Raw genomic sequence first — 12,793 nt, 5'->3', positions numbered from 1 at the left:
TAAAAAAATAAATGCATTCAGAAAGATCAAATTGCAAAATGGATATTTTACACATGCAAATATTTTACGTTTTTTTGATTCAATAAATGCAGCATTGGTTACTACTTATAAAAAAAAACTGTTAAAAAACAAAATACAAAACAAATTCTTATAAAAACAAATAAAAATGTTTAACAATAATATAATTCTTACTGACCCCAAACTTAAATAGTGTACGTTATTTCTAAACCCGTTGCTAAAATTAATATAATATTCACATTAAAAGTAAATCATATTTTTCAAAGCATTTACAGCTGCAATTACAGACCGTTTGCAATGAAAACAAATAAGTGGAGCAAATATTAGTACAAACCTTAAAGAAATATCAGTGCAGACCAAACCCTCCCACACTCCCTTTCTCTCTTTCTCTCTTTCTCCATCACATTTGGCGTTTCTGTACTCTCTCTTTCAGCCGTTTGCTCCTCCTACCCTCTCGTACTCGTTCACTCAAGCTCTGCCTCTTTGTGTCTCGCGCTCTGAATGCACTTGTAAGTTTAATCTCCGCTAAGGAGGAGAAGGAGGAGGAGCACCAGTGCATATGAGGTATCTCAGTGGCTGTCAGATACAGTGTTCACAGGACGAGACATGAGAAGGCATCTCATCCATTGTGTCAGTTTGTTATTTTATGTTTGAAGTCTGCTTCGTGTGCTGCTGCTCCTGAGTGATCCGAAGCAGTGAGCTGAGATTGCAAAGAAACCAGTTTGTGTGTTTGGATAAGCAGCATCTCTGATCGGAGGATTTGAATGCACAGAAAAAGCTCTGAACCTTTTTTTATGTGAGATGGAAGCCATGCAGGTGGTCTTGAGCAGCGGGCTATGTGATAAACGAGCTGTGAACTTGATGTGCCAGTTGGGAAAGCACTGAAATGAGTCGTGGACATCGCTTTATAAGCACTTTGCCTTTCTAGTTAAGCTTAGTTTGATATTCTCCAAGCAGGAGTGCTTTGCACAGTACAGCAGGACCGAGGAACTTTTAAATTTGCTCTCTGGAGGATCTGGATCCGGCTGACTTGGCTTTGTTTCTTGGAGACACTTTGCACTCTCTTCCTGAATTTGCTCTGTGATAAACGTGCATCCTCTGAGACAGAATGCAGGTGTCGTTTGTTTGCACAGACCACCGGTCCATGAGCCGCAGCACGGATGATAGGCTCAATCGACAAAACGCCAACAGTCCCAGCACTGGTACCCGAAGCAAGTTCAAAGCCGTGGCCATGGTGGCCAGGAGCCTCGGGCAGCTTTCTGTCCAGAGCGTCCCTTCTTCAAGCGACCAAAGCATGAGAACTGGCATGAAGTATAGGTAGGATACTAATGTAATGAAAGAAGGGTTTATTTTGCGACTGTTATTTAAAAAAATTTTGATAATGTGAAACATTTTACTCGTGGTATGTATATGCTATTAGATTGTTCACAAACAATATTTTAGCATAAACACAATTTAGGAAGAAATGGTAGCATTTACATCATTTTAACTCTTTTTCGAGGACAGTGCTGAATGATCCTATCAGGCTCAATAGCATAAAAATGAGAATATGCTCGTCCATATATGCATTTCAGCTATTGTAATTGGATAAAGTGCTTTGATTGCATATAATGTTGTATATATTAGCCCCGTCAATTTCACTATTACACTTCAAATCATTCTGCAAATTTAAGCTTTAACTGTTAAAAAAATAATGAACACTCTTTTTCTTAATCATTTTAAGCCTATTGAGCCACTGGCAGACTAGATTAATATTCCTACATTGCTGCTGTCAGCTTTTCCATAAAAATCCCAGAGCTTTGTATCAAAATTTACTGCTGACATACTTGTCTCAGAACCGTTCTCTTATGTCTTTATAATATATAATATTGTTATATAATTTCATTATGTAATTTAAAGCCTTTTTTTTTAAATTTTCATTAGGAGTTTCATTTTCTATCTTTCAAACGTAACATTTTCTGCATTCGTTAACAACAAACCTGTAAGTATTTGTTAATTTACATAATGACTGATGGAAACACTGCCAGATTGCTTTCAGCTGTCATGTTCATTTGCAGAAAAATCCTAATAACAGCTCTTAATGGAGGCGTGTGATCTTTCCTTCCTATTTAAAATCAGGATTGCGAAATGATTGTTGTCAGAGGCTCCAATTTATGTCAAGCTTGATATTCATTTCTGTAAAGCGAGAGAGTTAGCTAGACCTTGATAATTTCATATATTCATTTATGCACTCATTATAAGTTGCTTCATACAATGTCACTGTCTTGGAGCTCATTTTCTTATTTTGAAGAAATCTTCATTATGTTGGAACACATTAAGAAACAAAAGAGGAAGGTTTTTGCACAGCTCTTTCTTTCTTTTTCTTTTTTTTTTTTACATTTAACAAAAAATTGTGTTGTGCTTATATATTAGACAGCTAAATTAGGTAGCAAGCTAGAGAAGAAGAGAAATGCAGAGAAGAGACAGAAGTAATGACATACGCATTTTTGTGTGAACTAGGCTTTTAAAATGAGAACAACTTATGTGGATCTTCTTGCTATTGTTTTAAATTCTCTGAGGCAAGCAGTATTTGATACCAGCCCCTTCTGTTGTCTTGAGATTGAGGTCGTAGAGTGATCCCCCCATGCCAATAGTCAAAGATCCTTCCGGCTCTTAGAAGCCCCCCATATTGACTGCAAGGTCAGCATCTGATCTTCTGCCAGAGAATGTGGGTCTATGTGGATAAACTAGAGCATCGCTTTGAGCTGTAATGATGCTTCGAGACCCACCGAATGCTACTGTGAATGTGTGTTTTAAACATACGGAGAGTTCATGTATATGTGATGAAAGACTGTGGGCAGTGTCTTGGAGTTTCTTTGAGGGTTTGTTTATGTGTGTTTGAAAACTGTGCTCAAATACCCAGAGGAAGACACAGCCCGGGAAGCACTGCTCTCTTGTCAGGGTGAGTTTCAATGATGTGCCATATTAACTCCCTAGAGCTGTTGGTAGCAGAAGTGGGCCATTGCACTCAAGGTTCAAGAATCTGAAACTTCAGCACAGGAAGTTACATCACAGACCACTTTTAATGAGATGTAATGAACACAAAAGAAGCTTCTGGCTACTAAACTAAAATAAAGTTCTTTATTGGCATTGTTTTTTTATAACATACATGGAATCTTTCCATTGCACAAAATGTAATTTTTGTGTTCTATTTTAGTTAAATATTTGGATGAACATATTTTTGTTGGAATAATGTGCACGGGTGAATTATGTTATCTTGTTGCATAAATATTTGTTGTCATCAGTGGTGCTATTTAATATTTTGTGGAAAATGTGACTTTCATGATTTTTGATTAATCGAAAGTTCAGAAGAACACCATCTATTTGGCATACAATTGTTAACTGATTAAAGTATACTGTTAAATGATAACAGTGAGAGAGATCGGTTTTAAGGTTCTTTATTGGCATTGATTGGTTTAACTTTTACACAGTATTTCCTGCACAAAAGCTTTTTTTATTATAATTGTTTCATAATTTTTTTATTATTTTTATTATAGGGGTTAATTAAAACACTTATTCGGACTAAGAAATTTTTTTTTTTAAAGAATTGTTCATTAATTTACAAAACCAAAAAAAAAAAAATTATTCTACGGCATTGTTACACAAACTTTATTTTTAAAGGTAAAGAACTGCAGGTAAAGGGTGTTCATGCCACATTTTTCCATTGCTGGAAAAATAAATTTGTGTTTCAGTATGATTACCTTTTACTCTGTGCTCCCAAATGGACAAAAGTCCTTCCAGTCCTGTTTTCCAGGATTCACTCTGGCAGACCGACACCTTTGTCTCACCTAGTGTAATTTTCTTTAGTCAGTTCCAATCACAATCTCATTCTGTCCAGATGAATCGAAGCAGACAGGGCCATTGTAAAGAGAGGGGACTGGAGAGGAGGGAAGGGGGAGTTGGAGCTTTCAATTAACCAGCATCTTTCCCAGTCCAGATCGTGCAGTATTACTCTGGGCACTTTCCACAGTACGACAGACAAAGACATTGTACCAGTGAGTGTAGAATTGGGAACGATGCCATATATTGTAGATTGAAGTTGCTTGACATCTCTAACCTTATGTTATCCACTCGCTTTCTGTGAAGCTGCTTCAGTTTAGCTGTGTGGACAGATTACATGGCTCCGGTCAGGATTCAATTAATAATTTGGGTAAAACAGGCTTATGATTTTGTGGAGGATATCCTATTAAGCTAGGTGATGCAAAATGGGCCTCAAACCTCTTTATTTATATCTTTCCTTTATTCTGCAAAACAAATCTATTTAAACAAAAAATGCTAATGCAAAGCAACATGAAATGTGTTTGCAACCCAATTTCATATATATATATATATATATATATATATATATATATATATATATATATATATATATATATATATATAACGCAGCATTGGTGCAAAAACGATGATTCATGCTTTTGAAGCTCTGTGACCGTCAAAGATTTATGTGATTTTAAAATGTTTGATTAGTACAAAATAATAAATCAGTTTCAAGACCATAGATTTTATTATAAAAGGTTTCCCTGGAAACAATGTTTAGAAAACGACTTGTATATCTGACATTCACCAAATGCACTTAAATAGCATCTGCGAAACATAATTGGAAGTTCTAAAATCAAAGTGTTAAGAGATGTAAGACGGCGCAGTAAGCGTTAAAGTGTTAAGGCGTTAAAGAGTAGGCGTGTTGAGAGATTTTATTGCACTTCTGGATCTCACTATAACTGATACTACCTTCAGTTCAGACTCACTCCCACATGAAATAATGCCTGATGAATGTTTGTGAGAAACAAACTGCAGCCTTTGCTTCTACAAAGCCACACAATTGCACTATAAACGCTCCGTCTCACATGTGCATTTCTATTTAAGGCTTTAGGAGAGAGTATGTGTAACCCTTCACTCCTCACTCTAAGGGTTTTTTTTTCCTGCTTCTGAACTGAGGATGGATGGCTGTATGTTGTGCTCTCTGTGCGGTGCTGATAGCTTTTAATTAAGGCTTGTAATTAAGGCATGTTTGCGCTTTAAAAATGTGCAATGTCACTGTTTTTCTCACGCTCTAGGAATAGATTTAATAAATCCTGGGCTCTACCATAAATAAACGTTTTTATTTATCTCCATAGTTTGTGTTGTGTTGATGGTGTGGACTGCATCTGTTTCCATAAAAACGATCTGAAACCTCCAGCTGTGTACTTTGCCAAGCAGTACTCCCATTCAGAGGACAAATCTGAATCATTTTGAAATATCCATTTGTTTAATTATAGTTTACTTATTTTTGGTCTCACTGAACAAAAATTATTAGTGCACATAACTGTAAAAGACACTATAATCTTTATAATCTTTCATCAAATCGTTGCTCTGCTTCTGAAAGGATTTTCATTTCAGCTGATGTCACCAAGGGTGCTTAAATTTCAACCAGAGGTTTTCAGCTGTGTTGCAGACAGATACTAATCAATACTTCATAATACAGAAGTAAAATGGGCTGCAAAGAGTTTCATATTGGCTTTAGATTACCTGGGCATTTTGCAGGAGGTGAGTAACTGAGATGTAACTGTTAGAAATTAGACCATTAGTTTGAATGACAGTATTTTATTTGCAAAACCTGCTAGGTGATCATGACTATTTTAGATCAGAGTTTTGGATTTAATTTTTCTGATGAGCACGAAAAAAGGTTAGATTATTTAAATAAACATTATTTAAATAACATTATCTGAAGTACAAGTTACATTGATGACACAGGAAAAGTTCAACTCACAATGCAATTCGATTCATTGTACTGATTTTACAATACCATTTTTTAATGACAAATCATAAATGAAAAAGCTTCTTTAGCGTAAATGGACTTAAGCAGTACATCTGTGCATCACGACTGACATAGAAGTGCGTACGCTGATTGAGTACAGCGGATACTCTCCAAAACGGCACTACAGTGACGTTACAGTGCAAAATATTTGAATAAAGTCATCTTGTTGGTTTTCTTTCTGTACAATAAGCATTCTCGTAGCTTCTTAACGTCACGGTCAAACCACTGATGGACTATTCAGACAATGTCTTTAATACTTTTCTGGACCATGACGGTGTTATTAAATTGGCTGTCAGTAGGACAGTCACAAGCCTCAAGAAATTAGTCCTGTTTTATGTACAAAAACTGGACAAATGCCTTTGAATATAAAATGTGACCAATGTCTTGAGGTTTGTTATCCATAGTATAAGTGAAATTATTGTTTTTGTTTCATTGAATTCTTAGAAAATAATACACTTTCACTTGGTCACATCACTACTTTGGGTGTGCATTATTTTCAAAGAATTCGACAGACCAAAGTCAGTTATTGTTTACTTAACATAACAAGTTTCAATCTTTTACAATATTTCTGTTTTTACTGTTTTTGTTCAAACAGATGCAAGCATACAGGAAAGCATTTAAAAATTGCACTGACTCCAAACTTTTAAACAGTACTGTCTTTTTATTTAAATTTAAGTTTTAAGTGACTAGTATGGCAGCAACATACAAAAGCTGTTATTATATATGGGCACATCCAACCTATTTGTTACTAAAGATAAAGGGATTGTGTAGGACTTTGTGAACGACAGACATTCCTGTTCTGCAGGTCTGAAATTGTGCACGTGTTGATTCTGTGTGGGCCACTTCATAACCCTGATAATGGTAACGTGAACTCTTATTCACAGTGTGTGTGTGGAGGCTGAGGAAAAACGGGTGGTGTTAGTGGAGAAGAGGGAAAGATGTGGGATTTGAGATGGAACTTCTTTCTGACTAGAGCTGAAGCCGTTCTCAGGTAGAGCTACTGCTTTTAGAACAGGGTGTAGGAGGCTTGCTCACAGTCTGAATTGCTCTTACATAAACACAAATTTCAGAGAACAAATCCGCACGAGGCAGCCATCAGAGTATTGTGTGAAGAAAGAATGGTGTACATATAATTGAACACATTACCCACTGCAGATTACTTGAAGAATTTGGTACATTGCTCCTCGTGACCTTTTAGCCCTTGCCTGGCATTAATTACTTATAACAGCACGGCTTGTGCGCTACTTTAGTGATGCTCTCATTTCCTTTGAGGGCCATTTGGCTACTGTTTGGTCATGCGAAATGCATTTTCCTTGCCTAAAATGAACATTTGGTCATCTTTTATTCACCCTTAGGCATCATAAAAGTTGGCAATATGACTTGTGCACTTTATTTCAAGTACTGAAGCCATCTCATGCTGATGTTGAAGTTAATTTAAGTTATAGGGTTGATGAAAAGGGTAAAAAGGGTTGATGATTAAAGGGTAAAATGAAAATTCTGTCATTAAGTACTCACCCTCATGTTGTTTCAAACCTGTTCCAAACCTGTAAGACCCTAAGTTAAATCTTCCGCCATTTTGGAGAGTACTTAACGTAAAATGGTAGAAAAGTTGAGGGAGAAGAATAGAAAAAGGATTTTTCCAGTTATAGATTTTTCCTTTTTTTCCTCTGAAAAGTAAGGGTGTACACTAGGTAACAGCTCTGTTAATAAATGTATTATAAGTCACACATAGTTTTTTTTTTTACAATTATTTACAATAGTAATAATAATTTACTGTGTGTGTCTTTTATATATATATGTGTGTATATATATATATATATGTATATATATATATATATATATATGTATGTGTGTGTGTGTTTTATATAATTCATTTATTTATATTTATTCATATATATTTATTTATTGTCATTGATATCGTTATCTCAATACCTGAAATTATCAAGATAATTCTTTTAGATCATATCGCCCATCTCTACTACTTTACTGCCAAAAACACAATCCCTATTTAACGGCCATATCTCGTGAACAGAAGCTCAGTTCCCTAAACAAGGCCATATCTGCAGATGAAACTTTTTTGTAGAAGGATTTAAAAATAATAATTATTTTATTTTTAATTTTTTTAATAATGTTTTTGTTTTTTGTAAATATAATCGTCAAAATATTCTAACAACAACAATTTTGGAGGTCATGTACATATGTTGTGCTCTAAGTCAATATATTGATTATTGCACCAGGCCTATCTTAAACAAAATGATATTGAAGCTACATCAATCCGATACCAAGGATCGGTATCGGGTCCGGTGTGGTCATTTTCTTTGGATCGGGTATCGATCAGACGAGGCCGATCCAAATCAGATATTGTGCGTATACTATTCTGTTATTGTCGAGCCCCTCAAAAGGCACAAAAATGTATCTGCTTGTTTACTCATGAATATATTTTACTACAATGCAAAGAAAAGGTGTAACATTTTACCAGATTTAGTCCTTAGCTTATTCACCATTATTTGTTAATAACAATTTTTCACTAGATTTTATAAAGGTATTGTGCACTCATGATTTTTCTAGAGTATCTTTTGCTGCTAAATTAACCAATAAATTAGTTTATAATAGTATTTTTATAGATAATATAATATAATATATAAATAAATATAAGATAATATATAAATTATAAAATTATATATTTTTCATTTTAAATTTTTATTAAAATTAAGTTGTCTGTATGTAGTAGATTGTGTTTAACACACGAGTGATGATCATGTCAACACAGAGAAGTAAAAAGTTCTACATTGATTTAAAAAAAAAAAAATGGATTGAATCGGTGTCAGCAGACACTCAAAATTTTAAGGATTGTATCGGTTCTGAAAAAATGGTACTGTTGCATCCCTAATTTACACTTCATGTCAATGATAATCGAAATCAATGGCTATGTATTTATTTCTGCCATTCAAAAGATGTGAGAAATTGCATTTATTTGGTCAAACTATTGCTTTAATATTGACAAATGTGTTTTGACAAATAGTGTTCTAGCTTTAAAGCGTGATGTCCTGATCTTTTCAGTTCACAAACTCACTGAGGCAGGTGGAGACGATAAACAGAGACAGAAGTCATCTGAACTCTGAAAAGCTGAACTCCCTCTGCTTCGTAAACAAACCTGGCCGCCCCGCGTTCTCTGCATATCGTTAACCCGGCTAAAAGACACAGGTGACATTTATTGACCTCTGGCTTGGTCTCTGGTGACTCCTGGCAAACCCAGTCTTCAGCTCTGCACCTGGGTCCAGTTGTGACTGGGCTGCCGTCCACCATGCAGTATTCAGCTCCAGCCCATAAAATATTCAACACAACACAACGCTGACAACAAGAAAACAGTAACACAATCAAGACATTGCTGGCCTGGATTGTCTTTCGATTTGCTAATTTCTTTAGTCCAGCATAGTGGTTTTAACAGAATTCGTCTTATTATTTGAGCTTCCTTGACACAGTTGCACAGCTTCAGTTCCGGTTTAATTTGAACTAATCATGTTAAGGATACTCCATTTGATGTAACAAACATCAAACCATGAAAGGAGTCTTCTTCTGATCTCCATATCTCAGATCTTATTCACTGTACAAGAGTGCAACCAATGAATGAATCTTAAACAGCCTTGGAATTCATGTGTGCATATTGTTTGTTTCCTACTGGGTGGTAATTGCTGCGTATAATGAGAATAAGAAGGCTCATTTTTGGCAGCCAGAGATGAGATTGAGATAAATCTTTGGCACGTGCCCGTTTTCACGTTTTACACAACGCAATCACACCAACCGGTGTAATGCTTTATTGAAAGGCCATTATGCAACAACACATTGATTTTGGAGTGTGTGAGCTGAAACGCCTCACCAGGATGAGAATTATCAGCAGTTATCAGAGTTTTAAAAAGTATGCATTTGCATATTCAAGTCAGTTTTATGTCAAGTCAGAATTGTGTGTATTGCGTAAGTTTGTTTGTTACAACAGCATTTCTAAACCACAAAAGTTAGATTACTAGTTAGTTAAAAATGCACATTTTCACCAAATGTAATAAAAAACTGTAATGTTGGCCTGTGGAGGTATATAGCAGCATAAGCTGCTTGAGCTTTTTCTATTATGATCAGTATTCAACTGTACAGTAATTTGACAAAACACAAGTACTGTTATTATTAATCACTTTGATGAAAGTGTATCTCTCAAAAACATTTGTAAGTCTTTTAAAGAAAGCTTCCATTTCGGTACAGGTCGGTCATTATTACAGATCTAAAAATATGTATGCATAAAAACAATGGCATTGAAAGCTAATCTTCATCACCTTGCCAAACTACGCAATATCACGTTCATAATCACAGATGAATCGCCTTCAGTTGAATGAATGCAATGTTGTGTAGCTTGACAAGGATCTAAGGCTCTGTGACTGTCCCATCGACTGCCAAGTAATGTCACTGTCAAGGTCCAGAAAAGTATAAAAGACTTCATCAGAATAGTCCATCTGCAAACAGTGGTTCAGTCTGAATTTTAAGAATTAAAAATAATATGAAGCTTTTTGATTATTGAGTGTTAACACTGCTGCTATATAATGCTAAAAAGACATTGTTTAGAGCTCCACAAAGCAACAGTGACATGACCAAGATGGGGGGCAGCAGATAAGAGTCATTGTTGTTGCAATGTTGTCTGATGATTATAGTCACACAGAAATTATATGCTTCATGTTTACAGTAGATTTGCTGATACAGTGGCAGAAGGCTTGTCTCTGAGTTCTTTACGATTAAGGAGCTGTACCATGATGCTTCTGTCCAACATACAACAGTTTATCTCACCGCAAACTCTAATTAAAAAGTTAATAACTTTTTGTGACATTGCCTTGACCATTGTTGATTAACCACATGCTCTTTACTTTTTAGCTCCATGTTAATTGCAAAACTAGATTTGAGCAGATACTCATTCCTCTTCCCCTTGTGAATTGTGCCTTGCAGATAGACATTTGCTTATTAACTTCGAGATTCCCTTGTGTCTACAGGAAAGAGCGCAGCGCTCCGATGGGTTATTTACCAAACATTTCTGAATTTTAATCTTTTGAACTTTTGTGCTAAGGTGCCTGGAGAAATCACCAACCATTTTAAAATTCTCAGAAAATACTGATATGAATAGGATCTCATGAAAAGCTGGTCCGGTCCGGCCATCCAGGTTATTTTTTGGATCCTATGCAGCATGTGGCTCGCTGTGACCTGCTGACGTCTGTCTTTCATTGCACTGTGCCACTGGACACCCACATGTTTCTAATCCAACATGGACGCCCCCGCACAAATGCACACACACACAAAAACACCACGTACGCATATAGAAACACGCAAATACAAGCCTTGTACTCCTACACACAGAGACAGCTTGTTATATCACCCTAATCCCAGTTACACACATGCTCGTGTACAGACATCACAAACTAGGGCTGACAGCATAATCTATCTATCGCTGCGCGTGCGCGCGTGCGTGTGTGTGCTATGTGTATTTAGATTTATTTATCTAAATATTGTGTAAATACAAACATGCATGTATATATTTAAGAAAATAATAATATAAATTATTTTAATATGCATATATGCATGTACATATTTACTCTTTTAAATTGTAAATAACTTTATTTTGGATGCAGTTATTTGTTTCATAGCACTTAATTTCATATAACAGCATAATCTATCTATCCTTGTGCGTGTGTGTGTGTTACAAACAAATTAAATATTTCAGTATATACAATCAGTCCAATATACAAACACACACAAACACAGAGAAAAGTACGTGCTGTTCTTCTGTTTTGCTAATTTCAGACATCTGTGGTACAAATCTGCTGTTTTATGCATTCTAATCGTGTTTTGTTTTCTTTCTGTGAACCTTTACAAATCTTATAATCATCTTACCATCTTTTTGGCTTTGTATGCAACACTGTTCTTTTTGGCACACTAGTTTTCTTGGCTGGAAAATTAAAAAAAAATATATAATAATAAAGTCTAACTAAAACAACATAAAAATTAAACAAAACAAAGTTGGGTCCAAATTCTTGTGCCCAAACCTCTGGGTGTGAGCTGTCCTCCGAGATGATCTGTGCTGAATTTCAAAGAATGGTACAGAACTTGAAAACTTCTCTCTTTCTCTCGTGTGACTCTGGACTGTTGAGCCTTTCTTTAACCAGTTATTCTTCATTATAGCTGCTGTCTCTATAAGTCTATAGTCTTCCTCGCTCCCAAGAATCTGGGGTCAGTAATCTGCCCTCAGGCACTGCTAAGACTTATTTTCCACAAGATACACCAATCAGCAGAATGGCTTATAAACTCTGTAAGCTCCCTGGCAGCCCCAGTGGCATCTACAGGACTCAGGCCAGGGTCACTCAAGAATCTCATTGACTGAAAACAGTAGTTCAGTTTTCAAAACCATAGTGAACAGCATGGACAAGAACTGAACTGTACAGAAGGACTTGACTCACCATTTATTACACCTGAACAAATCTTTTGCCGTCTTTTTTAGGCAGCTCAATAGTTTTTAGAACAGAACTTTTTTTTGTTGAGAAAATTAGCTTGACACTTTCAAAGCTGACAGTCTGATATAGTACTTCAGTTGTATTATTCTGACTTTAGAGAGAACAAAGTGATAAAGAAAGCAGAGTAAAACCTATTAATCATTGTCATTTTCTTTTTTCCAGAAACCTGGGAAGTCAGGCCTGAGAGTCTCATGTCTTGGATTAGGTAGGTTTATGGCCTTTCGATTAAGCCCTTTTGTAAAATAGATAAGAAACTTGCAACCAACAATACAAGCTTTTGTAGTCTTTTTTTGTCATAAGATGAATTTCCTTCAGACTGAAGTGGCAGACAGCAGAAATCTGCACCATGCAGCCAGCGGTGTTCTGTTCTCTTGAGCAGGGCATTAAAGATTATCCATGT

General features: G+C 35.8%; 1 protein-coding gene across 1 annotated transcript in view; it reads left to right on the top strand.

Moving 5' to 3' along the window:
- Positions 1-539: 539 nt before the first annotated feature.
- kcnab2a (potassium voltage-gated channel subfamily A regulatory beta subunit 2a) overlaps positions 540-12,793 on the top strand; it is a 28,870-nt gene continuing 16,616 nt past the window's right edge. The window contains 2 exon segments of the mRNA XM_043252702.1: positions 540-1,340; positions 12,560-12,598. Coding sequence (XP_043108637.1) covers positions 1,127-1,340; positions 12,560-12,598 — 253 coding nt within the window. The 5' untranslated portion in view covers positions 540-1,126.

Source organism: Puntigrus tetrazona, chromosome 11 (genome assembly GCF_018831695.1).
Source record: "Puntigrus tetrazona isolate hp1 chromosome 11, ASM1883169v1, whole genome shotgun sequence".
Lineage (NCBI taxonomy): Eukaryota > Metazoa > Chordata > Actinopteri > Cypriniformes > Cyprinidae > Puntigrus > Puntigrus tetrazona.
This window is presented reverse-complemented; position numbering and strand designations above follow the sequence as displayed.